At 44.1% G+C, this 22,829-nt stretch overlaps 1 protein-coding gene across 2 annotated transcripts in view; it reads left to right on the plus strand.

The window, feature by feature from the left end:
* The first annotated feature begins 14,953 nt into the window (after positions 1 to 14,953).
* LOC306917025 (uncharacterized protein) overlaps positions 14,954 to 22,829 on the plus strand; it is a 30,146-nt gene continuing 22,270 nt past the window's right edge. For both annotated transcript variants that reach the window (XM_079495143.1, XM_079495144.1), the window contains exon 1: positions 14,954 to 15,379. In XM_079495143.1, the coding sequence (XP_079351269.1) occupies positions 15,085 to 15,379 (295 nt within the window). In that variant the 5' untranslated portion in view covers positions 14,954 to 15,084. The remainder of the gene's footprint in view (positions 15,380 to 22,829) is intronic.

Raw genomic sequence — 22,829 nt, forward strand, 5'->3', positions numbered from 1 at the left:
AGAGGAGGCTGGTGGGTCAACGTTGACAATACTAGCAGTGAAAAGTGAAGATGATGATGAAAACAGAGAGACAGGGCCTGTAGCTGGCACCTCAACTGAACACATGAAAACACAAACTGACTGTGGAACATCACAACCAGCTAGTGATGAGCAGCTCCTCTCTTCACACTGTTCTGAATCTGACATCACTGAAGACAGTGATGAGTGGGAGGAGACTAGGGGAGATCAGTCAGCTTTAAAAGCACTGAAATCACAAAACACACAACTTATGGGAGGACAGCACAAGCTGTCCCAGGACCTGAAATCATCTAAACAAACTCACTCCATGAGGAGTCACACAGGGAAGAAACCTTTTAGTTGTACAGAGTGTGGCAAAATGTTTAGATCAAAACACGGGCTGGAGAGTCACACAATGATTCACACAGGGGAAAAGCCCTTTTCTTGTAGTGTTTGTTGTAAAGGCTTTACTCAGAAAGGTAGTCTGAAAACACACATGATGACGCATACTGGCGAAAGGCCCTATTCCTGTACAGTATGTGGTAAAGGCTGTGTTGGCACAAGTAATCTAAAATCACATATGATGACCCATACAGGGGAAAAGCCCTTTTCTTGTACAGTTTGTGGTAAAGGCTGTGCTCATAAAGGTAATCTAAAATCACACATGATGACCCATACAGGGGAAAAGCCCTTTTCTTGTAATGTTTGTGGTAAAGGCTGTGCTCATACAAGTCATCTAAAAATACACATGATGAGTCATACAGGCAAAAAGCCCTTTTCTTGTACAATTTGTGGAAAAGGCTCTGTTAGCACAAGTGATCTAAAACGACACATGATGATTCATACAGGTGAAAATCCCTTTTCTTGTACAGTTTGTGGTAAAGGCTTTACTCAGAAGGGTCATCTAAAACCACACATGAGGACTCATACAGGGGGTGAAGTCTGTTAGTATAAATTAGTCACACACAGATAATTATATGATCATTCAGTCTAATCCAGGATGACAATGACAAGGATACTAAAGCAGAGGAATCCCATAATCTGACAATATCAACATGTTAAAATAAAGATGAATAGTTTGTTGTTGGATGGATTTTTGTTTCATCTTGTGTATGGATCTTATTTTCTATTCAACATGATGGAATTTCATTTGTATAAATTTAAAACTTGTATTATTCCTTCCAGCTCATAGGTTACTGGTAGAACATTATGAACATCAGTGTGTGTCCACATTTGTCAGGATCTAATGAGTCATATTCATTATTATATTCATGCAATAATTATGTTCATTGATATGCAGTAAAGGCTGTAAATAAAGGTTCCATAAAGTGCTGACGTGCTGCTATTCACTGTGTTGACGTTGTGTGTTGTTTGGATTGTTAAATGATCATAGTACATCATATGCTAGATTCCCGAGACACGGTGTACATCAATGGTTCATAAACCTTTTCATGTCAAGGACCCCCAAATTGACACTCATTATCCCCGCGGCGCGGACCCCCCATTTGAAAATATATGCCAAGGACCCCCATAAGAGAAGATTTTTACGACTCTAGCAGTGATTTTCAACCATTTTTATTTCAAGGGTTTGACCTGAATTAGGCCACGGTCCCCTATTTAATGGCATTTCTATCTCTGGCCCCAATGTATATTGTAAAATCAAAGTTAATTTAACTCCATTTGGTTCCATTTGTACAATCTCTGATTTAAAGACACATAAGGGTCCATTTTATTTCCTAACTATCATTTGTCTTCATAGAGGTGTTTTATAACCTCATTATACTGTTGTGTCTTCATAGAGGTGCTGTTATAACCTCAAAGATCTTCTTTTATGCCTTTGTCGGAAATTATATATGTTTTGTCAGTTTGTCTAATAAAGGTTTCACCACTACAGCTCCTCTGTGTTGTGCTATATCACTGAAATGTTCAACTTCTTGTTTATGCCCAGAATGACAAGGATAGCCACGGCTTCTGTAGAAATGTGTTGCAATTGTAGAAATAAATAAATGAGCCCGACCAATGCCACATTGTTTTTATTCCAATGCCGATACCGATGTTGGATAGTCCTGGATCACTGATTACAGATGTTTTTGACTGAGAAATCTTTCAGTTTACAAATCAATTTGTGAATGTTGGAGCATGAATGTATATTCAAGATTCAATCAAGATTGCTGCCTCAATACAAAAATATGTATGTTTCTCCTAGTTAATTTACCGCTACCATTATTTAATCCCTCCGTCGCGTCCTGCCAGGGTTTTATCGCGCGTGACACTTACTTTGAAGAGCCAAATATCCGTAATCGCATTTTACTATGAAACCATTCCGTGTGTGTTGACGAAGCTGGTGCTTGTTCTCTCGGTCGGTGGTGGAAAAAGTGGACCGCGAGTATCACAGCGCCTGCTACAGGCCGTTGAAAACGCTTGTCTGGGACAAAGCGTCCCCTGCAATGTCGCTTCTGTGAGATAAAGCCGTCTGAAAACAGAGCCGGCAATGTAAGTGGATGCGCGCGCATTTTCAAAATGGCCGCGCCCATTGGGTCAGAAGCATAACAAAGCTAACGGACGGTAGATTTCGATACGATCGTATTAAAACATGCATTAATGAATACATCGCTGTTAAAACGGCTTTTCCGTTTGTGGCAGGCTACAATATTCTACGTGTTAATATTCCTATGTTCCTGGCGGGCAAACGATTAAAAGACAACATAGATTCATACAAGAATAAAATATCAAGTACAAAACAATACTCTGACATTAAATAAATCCTAAAAACTAGAGGAATGCATGTAAAAAAAGCATAGCCAGATATATATAGATTTCATGTCAATTATTTTGTATTGTGGGGTCTCGCTAGGAACCCCCCGACCAGGTGAGTGCGTTGCCATGGTAACCAGACGCGCTGTCAGACACATACCGCCCTCGGACACAGATACATACCGAACCTCCTCCTCCAACAGTGTGAAATGATGCCGGGGCCGCGCCCTAATCAGCGGCAGCCGGATCCCCCAGGAGGGTCGATATAAAAGACGCCGTCATTCCGTGTCTGACATCAACTGGTTTACCACGGGCACAATGGAGGCGCACCTCACTAACGACGTCGGGTGGTAAGACAGATTCACACTGCCTCGTACCCCCCACAAATACATGTGCCAAAACTGTCCACTTCCTATGCTAAACGCTATTCTAAAGCCCTACGCTAAAGCCTAGGCTATACCATTCATCTCGCCGTCCGCTGGGTCCACCACCGCCACCTAGAAGAGAAAAGAAAGAAACAGTGGATGCATTCTGATTGGCCAGTATGAGATGATGCATGATGATGTATGATGATAAGAGCGCCGCTCACTTCACACAAGTGTGATTTTTTTTTAAACAAAAGTGTATATCTGTACGTCTCTAAATGTTCTGATGAATTGAAAATGGTGGACCCTATCGTAAACAAGCGTAATGCTTTATGGTGTCGTCCACAGTTTTTGGAATGAGTTGTGCTTGAAATGTACCTATTCTGCATACTGTTAATAAATACTTCAATCAATCAATCCATACATGGTCATTGGATGGTGTTGTGGCTTGATTCTAGTCCTGAAGTCGACAATCAATTCCTTGATTTTTTTTTTTTTTTTTGGTGTACACATTACATTACATATATTACAATGTCTTCATCGTTATGCTAACATGCTGTCTTCATCAGTGTAGTATGTCAAACTCACAGATGTTATAGTTCATTTCCAAAGTCATCAAATTATTTTGTGCAATTAAATGGTCAGCTATTCAATGATAAAAGGTTGAGTATGTGAATACCAATGATAGTAGGCCTATTCAGGATATTGTTTACTAATGAATTACATTGTTTTGGTACTTTGGTGTATAAACTTTAGCATTCCCACTTCAACTATCCTCTCTGTCTCAATTCAATGCAATTTAAATGAAGGTGAAGTAAAACTAAAATGCACTAAACTGCAGAGAGTCGGTATACTGGCGAGTTCTCCGGTATCCGTTAAGAAATGTGAATCCCTAGACTCCTTCAAAACCGCTCTCACAGAGCACTTGCGGGCGGCTGCAATTCAAAACTGGCCCCTGTAAAACATTGAAGATAAAATTGAGGATGGAAAAGTGAGGACACAAATATATGTATGTTGATAAGAGTGCCCCTCACTTCACACAGGTGTGATTTTCTTTTTTTCCTTTTTTAACTTTCTTTAACTAGGCTATATGATGATTTCCTGTTTTTCGTAGTGTACATTTGTACGTCATTAAATGTTCCAGTGAATTGAAAATGACCCTGATGTAAACAAGTCTTTTAATAGTGCTTTCTTCTGGTTTTACTTTTATCCCCAGTAGCAGTTTTTGTACTGACTTGTGCTTTCTTTTGAAATCTATCTCATCTTCATTCAGTGACAGTTACACACCTCCTCCACCAGGCGGCGAAAGACAACAGTGCTTGGATCCTTTGCTGCTCGTGCTTGTAGCACGTTGACCCGGAAGTAAATGCGTGTTGTTTATTTTTAGTAATTGTGGGAGCATGCTGCGTCGATTGCTCTTTGTCGACTTTGTGCCTTAAGTTTACATTACTTTAACAGAAAGCGTGGTGAAAATGTCTCCCAAAGGAGGTAAAAGGAGTCAAATGGAGTCTGTACGGCTGAAGATAAATGAACACATGACGTCGGTGGGAGAGGAGATATTGTGTGTTTTGGACAAACAGCGTGGTGTTGATGTTTGTAGTGTGACGCTTAATGTCAGAGTGTTTGTGTTGGAGCGCCTCAGCGCGGTGGGAGAGTTCATGTGCAACCTTTTCCAGAGAGAGATGGAAACACTAGAAACTCTGCTGGAGAAACGGAACAAACTGTTGGACGTGATGCTGCAGCCACACATCAGACTACACAGAGCAGGTTGGTAAACACATTAACTTTTACAAGTAGCAGCTTCCTTCTAGGAATGACTAGGAAACATGTCCCTTTTTACCTCCATTATGATGAATTCCTGTTCTGTTCTTTGTCTATATAGAAGTGTCTTATTTGTACGTCTCTAAATGTTTTGATGAATTGAACATGGTGGACCCTCTTGTAAACAAATGTAATGCTTAATTGGGTCGTCCACTCACAGTTAACAGCCTTTGTATTGTGTTTGTGCTTGAAATGTACTGTAATTCTGCAAACTGTTAATACATATTTCAATCAATCAATCAATCAATCAGGCTGCAGATGAGCCAAAACATTTTTTATAGTGTACTCTGTGTTGTTTTTCTCTAGATCGAGACAGTCATAGTAAAACACACAGTGTCCCGATTGCGCTCTGTCTAGCTACCACATATTAGATAGCAAATATAAGACTTCCGGTGGACGATCTGTTAAAAATAAGAGTACCCTCTAGTGAACTGAATCCATTGAAAAACTATTCATTTACACATTACAACTATAAATTAAGCATTTGATTCTCTACAACATTATGTTTCATTGTAAAACAAATAATAATAATAATTTAAAAAATATAGCTAAATAGATACATTCTGAGTGCATGGCCTTTACAAATTGGACGCTGGACAACAATCGGTTCTATGTTTCAACTGGTCTGACATACGCACACGTTCAGATAGACCTCCTCTACGTTCCACATTTTGGTGGCATAAGAGCGAAATTAATTTAGTCCCTTGTTTGTGCCGAATCTGGGTTGCACATGGTTTGTTGAACTCCCTCTGGTGTTGTGGGTGTGGACTTCATTGACATTAAGGAAGTATTTAGACGGGTACATGGGTATCTTGGTGGAGTAGCGAATCTTGTGGACCAGACCCATTGCAAGATGCTGTACTCTGGCGTTCAGGGAGTGAGGCCAAGTAGTAACCTAACCAGTTTGTTTTGGGACGTCTGGAGCCTTGTTTTAACTCTTTGAAAGATTCAAGTCAAATCAATGTAGTTGATGGACTTCTCTATGGGAGAATGCAGTTTTTGAATGATTTATTGAAAATTCTCTGTTGTGAATGTGCGACTGAAAGACCTTCAGAGACAGCTTGACTTGTCTGCTTCCAGGAAAGAAATGAACTGAGTTGATAAAATGTTTAGTTTTTGTGTTGGAAGCCATTTAAAAGCCTGCATTTACACTCTGTAGTGTTTCTAGGACAACAAAAAAAGATTATGCCCGTTTGAAGTTTTATTTTCCAAATAACTTTTTTTCTGCTGGGCGTACATACCCATGCCATATCTCATTTTAAAGGGTGAGTTCTCTAGTTACATTTTTAAAAACAAGTTTCTCACATGCACCACTGTAGATATTTTGCCATCTATAAATAGCATGGTCAGTCATGACCAATCTGACCAATCCATCTAAAACTGCCGATATCTCTGAATTGGAACATGATAGAAACTCATTTTTTTGGATAAAATTAGACATTCTAACGCACATTTTGATGTATACCATGTTTACATAGTCTGACCAGTACCTTGTCTATTCATGTATCTCAAAAACCTGTTATGAAGAAACACAGTTTTGATAAAAACACATCCAAGGACATTGTTTTGATATGACTTGGTGCCCATGATATGTATCAAAATATAGGCCCTCATTTATCAACACGGGTGCATGTGGAATATGGGTGCATGCCGAAATCACCGCAATTTTCGGCATTTACCATTTCCGCAAAACCTTGAATTTGAACGTGTGCCAGGACAAAAATCACGTTAGGTCGGGAGCTGTCGTACGCTTTGTCCTCACCTGTTTTTCTGTCGTAGAACAGCGGAGCAGCATTGTTTGACCAGCTGAGAGGCTGTCACAGGCATCTGTTTTCACTCCTAAAATGTATAAAACTAATAATACATGTGAAAAAAATATATTTTGTAAAGGCATGTCATATGAAATTGGTAGGATATTTATAAGTGTGCAAGCAATTCAAATCGCGCAATTAAAAACAATGTTGCAAGTCATGCTTAAGCCATGTTTTGCATGAGCACATACCGGTAGCCCCCCCAATCCCCCCCCCCCTCTAGTTAACTATACCAGTAGTTCACTTCCATGACATGGATCGAGAGGCATTTGCATAGCTGCACTGCTGCAGCTATATAGCTTTTCTTTTCGCAGATAAGTAAGCCTGGGACCGAGGCTATGCAGCTATAGTCAAGTCTACCAACCAACTGCAATCTACAGCCATGTCTTTCTCGCATTACGTCTCGTCCTTTTAATTAAGGATAAATCTGACACGCTCGAATGCCAATAAATGTGACATGCCGACAGTGCCGAGGCAGCGCAAGTGGGGACCGCATCTTATTATTATTTTTTTCATATGGAAAATCACGGGGTGCCAACTTCACGGACGGCACTATAGCCTACCACCTGTACCACATAAGGTTTAGGCTGCGCAGGGAGGCAGTCTAATATACAGTAATGTCATAAACGTGCACGACAGTGACCTGCATGTCACGACAGTGACAGACAGAACAGGAGCGGAGGAGGAGATGCAGCTATTTGCAAAACAGCATTTGTCACGGGTTGTGCGTGTCCAAACTCATTCCAATGACGTGAGCAATGTTATCTAATTAATGCTTCACAGAATCACAGGTTCAGGTTTTCGCTCACTAATCTTGTTGTATATTAAATGAATAAACATTTTAATAATTGTATATACAACTAACAACACACAGTGACAGTTGCTTGCAAGTTGCGTGTACGTGCGTGCGTCTGTGTGTGTGTGTGTGTGTATGAGAGGGGGGGTGAGGCGGTCAGCAAGGCAAGGCTTGACTTTTTTCGTCATGTAACTATGGTTTCCAAGGTCGTACTGCAGTTGTTCATGTCGCAAAAACGAGGGCGAGGCTTGATTTCATAGGGCGTGCCAGATTTCAGCCGTCACATTTATTAACGTCGGAACGAAATTAAGGAAGGATCAGCTGTTTGCGATCACTTTATAAATGTGTGTGTGTAGGCTAAATAAAAAAAACACCCACCCACTTACTGCCCCCCTGAAATGAATGAATTCATCATCATCATCTTTACGCCAGTCATCCTCCTCATCTGTTGCCAGTTCTACATATATAAAAATAAATAAACATTTAGCTGTAGTCAGTGCACGCTACTATTACATTCTTTTGGTGTAACCTAATGCATACAAACTTTGCCAATCACATAGTAATCGTAGCCAACCGACCATTCTTTATTGGCGTGGGTTATTTTGTACCCGGCTGGTAGCGATCAAATTAATTTATTGTACCGTGGCTTTATAGGCCAAATCATAACATGATCGCTACAAATAGATGCTTGTATAATTAGCATCACCATACAATAATATGGCGACGTGAGAATGACACACCAATGTGTGATCGTGGCTAGCAGTGATGAGATCCTGTATAGGCATCTTGTTCTTTGGTTGACTTTTTTGAGTGGTGTAAACCACTCCTTCAACTGGCTTTTTTAGTCTGTCTGTCTGTCTGTGCTCAAAAAATGAGCATGGTTGCTATGGTCACCCAGTTCACCCGGGTGTGATTTTTTTTATTACATTGGTGGCCATTTCATCACCGGAAAGATTTGCCTCCAGGATGGAACCTAGGTAGTTAATATCATCTTTTTGTGTGATAATATTGTCACCCACTCTAACCAAGAAGCCATCAGCCTTGCTGAGATGACTATTTGATCCAAAGAGAATGGATTCAGTTTTTCCCAGGTGTAAAGATAGTTTGTCATCAGCGAGCCAGGTGCAGATTCTACCGAGCTCAGAGCTGAGGGCCTTTTCTTTTCTTTTAATTTTTATCCCACGATTTTGCAAACCATTTTTTTCCACCCAGTGTCGATTATTTAATGTAATCCTGGGCGCTACACTTCCTCTGCCAACCTGGGGGGGGCAGCGGACTGACCTCATGCTTCCTTCTATGCATGAGGAGTCCAAGCTGCTTCTTTTCACCTGACAGGGGGGAGTTTCCCCGGCCAGACATATCGTGTGGAAGGAACACGTTATTCCGACCAGTTCCTTTCCCCTCCATCAGCTGCCCTGGCTGGTCAGTGGGAGGTCGTTTAAAGACCAGGATTACTGCATGTTTTTTGTGAGGGCACCTACCCTAGGGGACACGGGGAGAACATGCAAACTCCACACAGAAAGGTCCTTTCGCCAACCCCGCCTCGGGTATGGGCACTGATGACGCGGAGGAGAGAACACGCCCACAGCGTCCCCAGCGGGAATTGAACCCAGGACCTTCTAGCTGTGAGACGACAGCACTACCGACTGTGCCACCGTGCCCCTCCTGAGGTCCTTTTCAACCATCAGTTTGTTCCTGTCCGAGACCAGCAGTGCTGAGTCATCTGCGAACAGGAACAAGTTGCAGTCACAAGCAGATGTCATGTCGTTTACATATATTAGGAACAGTAAAGCAGTAATGCTTCCTTGTGGAAGGCCACAGCTCACTGGGAGGAGGGGTGGGTGGGGGCAGTGTTCCGTTCACCGCCACCATCTGTTCTCTTCCCTCCAGGTAGGATTTCATCCAGCTCACCAATTCCACTCAAAATAGTGGAATTGGCCATATCGGCCATACAAATGCCATAGCGGTATCGGATCAGTCTTATCCCGATTATTTAATATATGAAAAATGTAAACAATCATAAATTAGTTCAATATAAATCAAGTGTGTCTAGTGTGTCTAGTGTGTCAAGTGTGTCTAGAACAAAAGCCAAATCAAATACTGTGTAAAATTTACATTTTATTTGTGTACTAATCTCATTCAGTAGTCATTCAGTTGTGAAAACAGACACGTGGAAAATCATAGGCTTTTTTATTTATTGATTGAATACTAACTTACTTTATTAACAGGCTATGGGCCAAGCCACTAGGGCCTAGGCTTGTTTCCATTGTGGTATAATCAGCAGATATGACCCTGCAAATAATCGGAGTTCGGATATACAAATGAGGACCAATTAAACTAGGATAGGCTGAAAAGTAGTGAAGTGGTCCTTTAAGTAATAATTATGTCCTTATTGTATTCCTTCCTTCCAGACCAGTGTGTGGAGTCCAGTCTGCAGATGAAGATCAGTCCTTCAGACACCACTGTTTCTATTAAACAGGAACCTAAAGACCACCTTAAACAGGAACCTGAAGACCACCTTAAACAGGAACCTGAAGACCACCTTAAACAGGAACCTGAAGACCACCTAGATCTCAGTAAGTTTCAAGCACTCTGTCTTCATTTATTTTATTGGTGAAAGTGGGTCGGTACTGAGGGTGTAAGATGAACTGATATGAATCATTTCTCGATGTAAGCATTAACAATGTGACTTCATTGATGCATTGATCTAAATGTACCGTGAATCGGACAATGGTTGGGTTGTACAAATATTGACTAGTTAATTCTACTTCAGTGGTAACTAGCCTGCTGCAGAGGACTCACTGAAATCATGTCAAGTTCAAACCTTTTATAGAGTTTCACTGTATCTTTTTCCTAGACTTCCTGCACATCCCTGTTTTTTCCCTAGACATCCTGCACCTCCCTGTATGTAAAGAGGAGGTTTCATCTGAAGAGGAGAGGAGCTCCAGTCTGATCCAGGAGGAACCACAACCTCCACATATTAAAGACGAACAAGAGGAGCTACCCCAAAGACCAGAGGAGGCTGGTGGGTCAACGTTGACAATACTAGCAGTGAAAAGTGAAGATGATGATGAAAACAGAGAGACAGGGCCTGTAGCCGGCACCTCAACTGAACACATGAAAACACAAACTGACTGTGGTACATCACAACCAGCTAGTGATGAGCAGCTCCTCTCTTCACACTGTTCTGAATCTGACATCACTGAAGACAGTGATGAGTGGGAGGAGACTAGGGGAGATCAGTCAGCTTTAAACGCACTGAAATCACAAAACACACAACTTGTGGGAGGACAGCGCAAGCTGTCCCAGGACCTGAAATCATCTAAACAAACTCACTCCATGAGGAGTCACACAGGGAAGAAACCTTTTAGTTGTACAGAGTGTGGCAAAATGTTTAGATCAAAGCATGATCTGAAGCGGCACACACTGATTCACACAGGGAAGAAACCTTTTAGTTGTACAGAGTGTGGCACAATGTTTAGATTAAAGCAAACACTGAAGCGTCACACAATGACTCACACAGGGAAGAAACCTTTTAGTTGTACAGAGTGTGGCAAAATGTTTAGATCAAAGCACAGGCTGGAGAGTCACACAATGATTCACACAGGGGAAAAGCCCTTTTCTTGTAGTGTTTGTTGTAAAGGCTTTACTCAGAAAGGTAGTCTGAAAACACACATGATGACTCATACTGGCGAAAGGCCCTATTCCTGTACAGTATGTGGTAAAGGCTGTGTTGCCACACGTAATCTAAAATTACACATGATGACCCATACAGGGGAAAAGCCCTTTTCTTGTACAGTTTGTGGAAAAGGCTGTGCTCACAAATGTCATCTAAAAATACACATGATGAGTCATACAGGCAAAAAGCCCTTTTCTTGTACAATTTGTGGAAAAGGCTCTGTTAGCACAAGTGATCTTAAAACACACATGAGGATTCATACAGGTGAAAAGCCCTTTTCTTGTACAGTTTGTGGTAAAGGCTATACTCAGAAGGGTAATCTAAAAATACACATGAGGACTCATACAGGGGGTGAAGTCTGTTAGTATAAGTTAGTCACACACAGACAATTATATGATCATTCAGTCTAATCCAGGATGACAATGACAAGGATACTAAAGCAGAGGAATCACATAATCTGACAATATCAACATGTTAAAATAAAGATGAATAGTTTGTTGGATGGATTTTTGTTTCATATTGTGTATGGATCTTATTTTCTATTCAACTTGTATTATTCCCTCCAGCTCATAGGTTACTGATAGAACATTATGAACATCAGTGTGTGTCCACATTTGTCAGGATTTAACGAGTCATATTCATTATGATATTCATGCAATAATTAATATGTTCATTGATATGCAGTAAAGGCTGTAAATAAAGGTTCCATAAAGTGCTGACGTGCTGCTATTCACTGTGTTGACGTTGTGTGTTGTTTGGATTGTTAAATGATCATAGTACATCATATGCTAGATTCCAGAGACACGGTGTACATCAATGGTTCATAAACCTTTTCATGTCAAGGACCCCCAAATTGACACTCATTATCCCTGCGGCGCGGACCCCCCATTTGAAAATATATGCCAAGGACCCCCATAAGAGAAGACTTTTACGACTCTAGCAGTGATTTTCAACCATTTTTATTTCAAGGGCCCCCAGTTTGACCTGAATTAGGCTACGGTCCCCTATTTAATGGCATTTATATCTCTGGCCCCAATGTATATTGTAAAATCAAAGTTAATTTAACTCCATTTGGTTCCATTTGTACAATCTCTGATTTACAGACGCATAAGGGTCCATTTTATTTCCTAACTATCATTTGTCTTCATAGAGGTGTTTTATAACCTCATTATACTGTTGTGTCTTCATAGAGGTGCTGTTATAACCTCAAAGATCTCCTTTTATGCCTTTGGGGGAAATTATATATGTTTGGTCAGTTTAGCTAATAAAGGTTTCACCACTACAGCTCCTCTGTGTTGTGCTATATCACTGAAATGTTCAACTTCTTGTTTATGCCCAGAAGGATATCCACGGCTTCTGTAGAAATGTGTTGCAATTGTAGAAATAAATGAATGAGCCCGACCGATGCCACATGTTTTTATTCCAATGCCGATACCGATGTTGGATAGTCCTGGATCACTGATTACAGATGTTTTTGACTGAGAAATCTTTCAGTTTACAAATCAATTTGTGAATGTTGGAGCATGAATGTATATTCAAGATTCAATCAAGATTGCTTTATCTGGCATTGTTTTTCCAACTGCAAGCAGCCTCAATGAAAAAAGATGTATGTTTCTCCTAGTTAAAAGACAACATAGATTCATACAAGAATAAAATATCAAGTACGAAACAATACTCAATACATTATATAAATCCTAAAAACTAGAGGAAAGCATGTAAAAATTCCGCGTCTGACAGCGGCTGGTTCACCACGGGCACAACAGAGGCGCGCCTCACTAACGACGTTGGGTGGTAAGTCAGATCCACGCTGCCTCGCACCCCCCACATATACATGTGCCAAACACTGTCCACTTACCTCTCTCTCCCACAGCAGGCTTTTAGGACGGGACCTGGAAACGTGACGGATGGAGACGGGATCTACTGAGGGAGGGAAACCTATCTCTGGGCTCTGCGCTGCCTACGGGGAGCGGCGCTGCACAAACGTCAAATCCAGGAGCCCGCACTGAATTCAGGTCGGAAATAAAACTTTAATACTAAAGCACTGTTATGAAGCACAGTAGCTAAATATACGAATGCCCATTGGAATAGACTGTCACTTAACGGGCACCTACCTGGCTGCGGGTTATAGAGCGAAGAGTAACGAGCTACAGATAAATACCTCACCTGTTATCATACCTCACCTGTAGACGGGACCCCTGGGGTGGGGGGAGAAGAAATCCTATGCTAAACGCTATTCTAAAGCCCTACGCTAAAGCCTAGGCTATACCACTCATCTCACCGTCCGCTGGGTCCACCACCGCCACCTAGAAGAGAAAAGAAAGAAAAGAAGCCAGTTATTGTTTAATTATCCCCATCACCGCCCCTCCAGAGAGGAGCGGGCCTGACGTAAATTTGTGGCAACAGGCATTCTGATTGGCCAGTATGAGATGATGCGCCCCTCACTTCACACAAGTGTGATTTTTTTTAAACAGAAGTGTATATCTGTATGTCTCTAAATGTTCTGATGAATTCAAAATGGTGGACCCTATCGTAAACAAGCGTAATGCTTTATGGTGTCGTCCACAGTTTTTGGAATGAGTTGTGCTTGAAATGTACCTATTCTGCATACTGTTAATAAATACTTCAATCAATCAATCCATACATGGTCATTGGATGGTGTTGTGGCCTGATTCTAGTCCTGAAGTCGACAATCAATTCCTTGTTTTTTGGGTTATTTTTTGGTGTACACATTACATATGCCACTAACGTGGAAAAACACCCTACCAACAGGGTATCCGCTTATCCGGAGAACTTTACCAACTCTACCAAACTCTACCAACTTTACCAACTCGTCACACCGAAAACTCCTCATCATTGTCTTCATCGTTATGCTAACATGCTGTCTTCATCAGTGTAGTATGTCAAACCCACAGATGTTATAGTTCATTTCCAAAGTGATCAAAATATTTTGTGCAATTAAATGGTCAGCTATTCAATGATAAAAGGTTGAGTATGTGAATACCAATGATAGTAGGCCTACCAATTCAGGATATTGTTTACTAATGAATTACATTGTTTTGGTACTTTGGTGTATAAACTTTAGCATTCCCACTTCATCTAGTGTAAACTCTAAACAACTATCCTCTCTGTCTCAATTCAATGCAATTTAAATGAAGGTGAAGTAAAACTAAAATGCACTAAACCGCAGAGAATCGGTATACTGGCGAGTTATCCGGTATCCGTTAAGAAATGTGAATCCCTAGACTCCTTCAAAACCGCTCTCACAGAGCACTTGCGGGCGGCTGCAATTCAAAACGGGCCCCTGTAAAACATTGAAGATAAAATTGAGGATGGAAAAGTGAGGACACAAATATATATGATGATAAGAGCGCCCCTCACTTCACACAGGTGTGATTTCCTTTTTTTCCCCTTTTTTAACTTTCTTTAACTAGGCTATATGATGATTTCCTGTTTTTCATAGAAGTGTACATTTGTAGGCCCTACGTCATTAAATGTTCCAGTGAATTGAAAATGACCCTGATGTAAACAAGTCTTTAGTGCTTTTTTCTGGTTTTACTTTTATCCCCATTAGCAGTTTTTGTACTGACTTGTGCTTTCTTTTGAAATCTATCTCATCTTCATTCAGTGACAGTTACACACCTCCACCAGGCGGTGAAAGACAACAGTGCTTTTATCCTTTGCTGATCGTACTTGTAGCACGTTGACCCGGAAGTAAATGAGTGTTGTTGCTTTTTAGCGTAATGGTGGGAGCATGCTGCGTCCACTCCATTGCTCTTTGTCGACTTTGTGCCTAAAGTTTACACATTACTTTAGACGTTATAATGTAAATATATTACAGTAGGAACAGAAAGCGTGGAGAAAATGTGTCCTAAAGGAGGTAAAAAAAGTCAAATGGAGTCTCTACGGCTGAAGATAAATGAACACATGACGTCGGTGGGAGAGGAGATATTGTGTGTTTTGGACAAACAGCGTGGTGTTGATGTTTGTAGTGTGACGCTTAATGTGAGAGTGTTTGTGTTGGAGCGCCTCAGCGCGGTGGGAGAGTTCATATGCAACCTTTTCCAGAGAGAGATGGAGACACTAGAAACTCTGCTGGAGAAACAGAACAAACTGCTGGACGTGATGCTGCAGCCACACATCAGACTACACAGAGCAGGTTGGTAAACACATTAACTTTTTCAAGTAGCTTATAGCTGCCTTCTAGGAATGACTAGGAAACTTGTTGGCTGCAGATGAGCTCTGTCTAGCTGCCAAATTAAGATAGCAAATATAAGACTTCCGGTGGATGATCTGTTCAAAATAAGATTACCCTCTAGTAAACTGAATCCATTGAAAAACTATTCATTTACACATTACAACTATAAATTAAGCATTTCAACGATTCTCTAATTATTATTATTATTTTTTTTACAAAGAAACATAATGTTGTAGAGTCAACAACAATAATAATAAAAAAAATATAGCTAAATGGATACATTCTTAGTGCATGGCCTTTACAAATTGGACGCTGGACAAAAATCGGTTCTGTATCAACTGGTCTGACATACACACGCGTTCTGAGAGACCTCTACAACACCACACTCTCTGCTATGCAGCAGAGGCGTAAAATAAAAAGTGGCGGGCCATCCAGTGCGGTCAGAGGTAAAAAAGAAAAGTGCTGTTTCCAGACTATAGTGGACGCTGGACAAAAAACTGTTCTATAAATGGTAAAATGGTGCATTTATATAGCGCTTTTATCCAAGGGGCTTTACATAGATTGTGCATTACATTCACCCATTCACAATGGCGGCGGAAACCATGCAAGGCACGAACCAGCACATCGGGAGCAATTAGGGGTTCAATGTCTTGCTCAAGGACACTTCGACACTAACTCTGGGGGAGCCCGAGTTCGAACCTGCGACCTCGCGGTTACCATCCGGAAACTCTACCCCTGAGCCTGAAAGGTTCTATGTTTCAACTGGTCTGACATACGCACGTGTTCAGAGAGACCTCCTCTACAACACTGCACTGTCCGACAGGGAATCCAAGCTAATAGAAACTGCAGGGTTTCTATTCCTTAAAAGTTGCACTGCGATAATGGCCATCGTTCTCACGATAATAAAAACGCTGGACGTGTTTCTGAACTGCCCACAGCCCTCCTATGAGACACAGACATGAGTGGAAAACATTAGGGAGGACTAGGGATGCACAATACAATTTGTATCATAATCGGATTGATTGATTGAAGTATTTATTTAACAGTTTGCAGAATTACAGTACATTTAAAATAAAACTCAATACAAAAACTGTCAACTGTGAGTGGACGACACCATAAAGTATTACACTTGTTTACAAGAGGGTCCACCATTTTCAATTCATCATAACATTTAGAGACGTACAAATATGCACATTCCAAAAATAGGAAATCATCATAGAGGAGGTAAAAAAGGGAAAGAATATATACAGTGAGGGGGAAAAGGGGTGGGTGGGGGATTCAGAATTTACGGGGGCCAGTTTCAAATTGCAGCCGTCCGTAGGTGCCCTTTGAGAGCAGTTTTGAAGGAGTCAAGGGATTTGCATGTCTTAATGAATGTTGGTAGGGCGTTCCACATTTTGGTGGCATAGGAGCGAAATGAATTTAGTCCCTTGTTTGTGCCGAATCTGGGTTGCACATGGTTTGTTGAACTCCCTCTGGTGGGTGTGGACTTTATTGACATTAAGGAAGTATTTAGACGGGTACATGGGTATCTTGGTGGAGTAGCAAATCTTGTGGACCAGACCTATTGCAAGATGCTGTACTCTGTCGTCAACCCTAAGCCATTCCAGCCTGTCATAATGGGCAGGGGTGAGGTGCGTTCGGGGAGTGAGGCCAAGTAGTAACCTGACAAGTTTGTTTTGGGAAGTCTGGAGCCTTGTTTTAAGGGCCTTTGAGATGCGGTGGTACCAGGAAGTGCAAGCATAGTCAAAGAAACCTTGTACTAGGGCTCCTGTTAGGGTCTTCAAGGTGTTTTTGTTGACCAGTGAGGAGATCCTGTATAGGAATCTTGTTCTTTGGTTGACTTATTTTTATTACGTTGGTGGCCATTTCATCACTGGAAAGATTTGCCTCCAGGATGGAACCTAGGTAGGTAATTTCATATTTTCGTGTGATAATATTGTCACCCACTCTAACCAAGAAGCCATCAGCCTTGCTGAGATGACTATTTGATCCAAAGAGAATGGATTCAGTTTTTCCCAGGTGTAAAGATAGTTTATCATCAGCGAGCCAGGTGCAGATTCTAAGCTCAGAGCTGAGGGCCCTTTCTTTTCTTTTAATTTTTATCCCACGATTTTGCAACCCATCTTTTTCCACCCAGTGTCGATTATCTAATGTAATCGTGGGCGCTACACTGCCTCTGCCAACCTGGGGGGGCAGCGGACTGACCTCAAGCTTCCTTCTATGCATGAGGAGTCCAAGCTGCTTCTTTTCACCTGACAGGGGGGGGTTTCCCCGGCCAGACATATCGTGTGTGTCAAGGCAGACAGGGAACTCAGATGCAGACAGACAAGGAAACGTGGTATAATGTCAAAATACAGAGTATTTATTTACTCTAAACACAGAAGGTCTTCCAAAATCTTCAAGGCAAAAACGTAACTTAAGTCCAAACTTAAAGTCCAAGTTTCCAAAAGAAGAAATGATACTTAGGTCCTTGGTTGGAGCTGCAAGGAGTGGTGTGCAGGCTGGCAGGCAGGCACTGAGGGAGGAGACCAACATTTAGAAGCAGGCCATGCAGTCAAGGAGCAGAATAGGTACTTAAGTCTTTCGCAGAATACAACTGACCTAGTACAAAAGCACAGAGGTGTGCACTGGCCGAAGGAGGAACTATCACTGAGCACTGCGTGCCATCACAGCCAGGTATTAGTAGACAGCCAGGTGATTGCCTGATGGAGACCAGCCAGGTCATAGCCAGGACAAACTGCATTCCCCGAAAGTGGAATGCAGCTCCAACCTAAAAGACAAAGAAACAGAAGAGTCAGAACAGACAGCCAGTCAAGCTGCCATGACAGTACCCCCCCCCTAACGGGCGCCTCAGGGCGCCCCACCAGGTCAACCCGGGTGCTGAAGACGGAACTCCCGGATGAGAGCAGGATCACAGATGTTGCGCCGAGGGACCCAGCAGCACTCCTCCGGTCCATAACCCTCCCAGTCCACCAGGTACTGAAACCCCCGGCCACGGCGGCGAACATCGAGCAGGCGGCGAACCGTGTAGACCGGGCCACCATCCAGAATCCTGGGAGGAGGAGGGGGCGGAACAGGGGGGTTACAGAGAACTAGTGACCACTGGCTTTATAAGAGACACGTGGAACGTAGGATGAACGCGAAGGGTCCGGGGCAGCTTCAGGCGGACCGCGGCCGGATTGATGATCTTGTCGATGGGGAAAGGTCCAATGAATTTAGGAGACAGTTTACGGGACTCCGTCCGAAGGGGCAGATCAGTAGTCGACAACCACACCTTCTATCCTAGTCGATACTTAGGGGCCGGAATCCTCCGTCGATTAGCATGTGCCTCATTCTTTCGGGAAGTTCGCATAAGAGCGGCACGAGAAGACTTCCAGGCTCGACGCAGTGGCGAAGGTGGGCCTGAACTGAGGGAACTGAGGTCCCCCTCCTCAACAGGGAATAGAGGAGGTTGGTAGCCAAGGGAACACTGGAAGGGGGACATGCCTGTAGCTGTGCTAGTTGCCGAGTTGTGAGCGTACTCAGCCCACACAAGCTGAGACGACCAGGTAGATTGACGAGAGGATGCTAGGCAACGTAACGTGGTCTCCAGTTCTTGGTTCCATTGCTCAACTTGCCCATTGGTTTGGGGGTGAAAGCCTGAGGACAGACTAACCGTGGCACCCAGTGCAGTGCAAAAAGCCCTCCACACTTGAGAGGTGAACTGTGGGCCTCGGTCCGAAACGATGTCAGCTGGAATGCCGTGAATCCGGAACACATGAGAACTAAGAGATCGGCCGTCTCGGTGGCAGAGGGGAGCTTAGGAAGAGCAACGCAGTGGGCAGCCTTAGAGAAACGATCTATGATGGGCAAAATATCAGTGTTCCCATCGGAGGGGGCAGTCCGGTGACAAAATCCAAAGCAATGTGGGACCAAGGGCGCTGAGGAATCGGCAGCGGGCGAAGAAGACCCGAGCTGGGTCGGTTAGAGGTCTTGTTCTGGGCACAAACTGGACACGCCGCGACGTACTCTCTAGCATCCGCCTCCATGGAAGGCCACCAGAAATGACGGTGGAGAATGTCAAGGGTGCGGTTCCTACCAGGGTGGCAGTTGACCCGGGAGGCATGAGCCCTCTGGAGAACTCTGGAGCGCACAGAGTCAGGAATGAACAAGCGACCTTGGGGGGCGGTGCCTGGGTCCGGCTGGGTGTGTTGGGCCTCCAGAATGGCTGACTCGAAGTCCCATGTGAGTGCAGCAACAACACAGGAGGGGGGCAGGATAGTCTCAGGTGGAGCAGTAGCTTCCTCCGCAGCGTACTGACGAGACAGGGCATCAGCCTTGGTGTTCTTGGAGCCTGGGCGGTAGGTCAGGGTAAACTGAAAACGTCCCAGGAACAGGGCCCACCTGGCCTGACGTGAGTTGAGGCGTTTAGCCGTCTTGAGGTAGGCTAGGTTCTTGTGGTCAGTCCAAACCACAAAAGGATGTTTGGCGCCCTCCAGCCAGTGTCTCCACTCTTCTAAGGCTAGGACTATAGCTAGAAGTTCACGGTTCCCCACTTCATAATTCCTCTCAGCAGCATCAAGTTTGTGAGAGAGGAAAGCACAAGGATGGACTTTCTGGTCTGAGGCTGACCGCTGAGAAAGCACAGCTCCGACACCGACATCAGAGGCATCCATCTCCACGATGAACTGCCGGGACGGATCAGGCTGAACCAAGATGGGGGCAGTAGTGAAGAGTATTTTAAGAACTTGAAAGGCAGCAGCCGCCTCAGTAGTCCACTTGAACTTGGTCGTGGTAGAGGTGAGGGCTGTCAGGGGGGCTGCAACACGGCTGTAGTTCCTGATGAAGCGGCGATCGAAATTCGCAAAGCCCAAGAACCGCTGGAGCTGTTTGCGGTTGGTCGGCTGCGGCCACTCAGAGACTGCCGTCACCTTGGAAGGGTCCATGCTCATCTCCCTCTCAGAGATGATGAAGCCCAAGTAGGAGGTGCTGGGCACATGGAACTCACATTTCTCCGCCTTCACAAAAAGCTGGTTCTCAAGGAGCCTCTGCAGGACCAGGCGGACATGCTGAATGTGCTCAGCCAAGGACTTAGAGAACACAAGAATGTCATCAAGAAAGACGAAAACAAAACGGTTAAGCATGTCCCTTAACACAGCGTTAACCATGGTCTGGAATACAGCAGGGGCGTTAGTGAGTCCGAAAGGCATCACACAATACTCAAAGTTCCCCAGAGGTGTGTTGAAGGCCGTCTTCCACTCATCACCATCGCGGATCCGTACCAGGTGGTAGGCGTTGCGTAGATCTAATTTAGTAAAGATGGTGGCTCCTTCCAGGGGCTCAAAAGCTGAACTGATGAGAGGAAGGGGGTAACGGTTCTTGACTGTGATGTTATTCAAACCTCTATAGTCAATGCAGGGCCTCAGACTGCCATCTTTCTTCCCCACAAAGAAAAATCCAGCTCCAACAGGGGACGAGGAGGGACGAATGAGGCCAGCAGCCAGGGACGTTTGAATATAGTTCTCCATAGCCTCACGTTCCGGTCGAGAGAGGTTGTACAGGCGGCTCCCAGGCAGTGGTGCGTCGGCCAACAGCTCAATGGCGCAGTCGTAGGGCCGGTGGGGTGGGAGAGAGAGAGCCCGCTGTTTACTAAAAACCTCTCCCACATCATGGTACACAGGAGGCACAGTCATCAGGTCAGGAGGGGTTACTGGAGGAGCAGAAGTGAGGGGGTTAGGGCTCAGGGCTGACTTGAGACAACAGGAATGACATAAAACACTCCAGCTACGAATAGTGCCATGGAATTCCAATAATCAGAGGTACGTCAGGGGAACTCAATACAATGAAACTGATACATTCTTGGTGGTTACCAGACAGGTGCACTATTAAAGGTTCAGTCCTCTGGGTGACAAGGGCTAACAACTCCCCACTCAAAGTCGTGGTCTTAAGAGGCACTTCTAGGTCAATAAGAGGAATATTAAGCCTCTCACACACAGAGGAATCAATGAAACTCTCATCTGCGCCAGAATCTAATAAAGCAGAAAATGAGTGCACTGTACCTTTAATGACCAGCTGCGCGTGCAGAGGAGTTCTCGTGGTAGAGGTGTGCCGTGTTGTTTGGGCTATCAGTCCCCTCCTGACTGAGAGCCCTTGTCTTTTCCCGACAGCAGGGAGCACTGGTGAATAAAGTGGCCTGGCTTGCCACAGTAAAAACAACTGTTGCTCTGCTGGCGGCGCTGACGCTCCTCCGTCGTTAACGGAGCACGAGCTCGACCGACTTGCATCGGTTCGGGCTCGCTCGGGGTCGGGAGCTCTCGGGTATTCTCGGAGGAAGACGGAAACCCACGTGGTGGAGTGCGTCGGGGAGTGAACACACGAGACTGGGAGGTACGCCCACCTCTCTCCCTCTGTCGTTCACGGAGCCGATTATCGAGGCGAATGGCCAGGGAAATGAGAGAATCAAGATCCTCAGCCTCGTCGCGAGCTGCCAATTCATCCTTGATAGCCTCGGACAAGCCATGTTGAAACACCTCCTGTAGCGCGACGTCATCCCATCTGCTTTCAGCGGCGAGGGAGCGAAATTCAACTGCGTACTTCGCCACGCTTCTGGAGCCTTGCTTCAAATTCAACAGCCGCTTGGACGCCTCCCTCCCCTTCACAGGGTGATCGAATACGGTTCTCATAGCCTGGGTGAAAGCCTCCAACGAACAACAAACGGGGGATCGGCTCTCCCATACTGGTCTCGCCCAGGCCAAGGCCTCTCCCTTCAAGCAGCCTAGAAGGTAGGCGATACGTGACCGATCAGTGGAATAAGCCTGTGGCTGAAGATCAAAGACGAGGGAACCGTCGTAACGCTCGGGTGCTGGGGCGTGAGGCTCCCGAGAGGAGCCCGGGGATGCAGCAGACCGGTTCACTGAATCATCAACATCATCGGAGGGAAGGGGTTGAGCCTGGGCAGCGGTGGTGCTTAGCTCTCTGCGTAGGCTAGTCATGTTGCTGGAAAGGTCTCGCATGCCACCCATAATTTCTCTCAAAGCTTGATCATGAGTTCCTAGTAATACGGCCTGACCAGCCAAAGCCTGATGGATGTTGTCTGAGTCTGCTGGGTTCATATTGGCAGACAGGGAACCCAGATGCAGACAGACAAGGAAACGTGGTATAATGTCAAAATCCAGAGTATTTATTTACTCAAAACACAGAAGGTCTTCCAAAACTTTCAAGGCAAAAACGTAACTTAAGTCCAAACTTAAAGTCCAAGTTTCCAAAATAAATTATACTTAGGTCCTTGGTTGGAGCTGCAAGGAGAGGTGTGCAGGCTGGCAGGCAGGCACTGAGGGAGGAGACCAACAATTAGAAGCAGGCCATGCAGTCAAGGAGCAGAATAGGTACTTAAGTATTTCGCAGAATACAACTGACCTAGTACAAAAGC

The sequence above is a fragment of the Electrona antarctica genome (genome assembly GCF_951216825.1).
Source record: "Electrona antarctica genome assembly, chromosome: 2".
Taxonomy (NCBI): domain Eukaryota; kingdom Metazoa; phylum Chordata; class Actinopteri; order Myctophiformes; family Myctophidae; genus Electrona; species Electrona antarctica.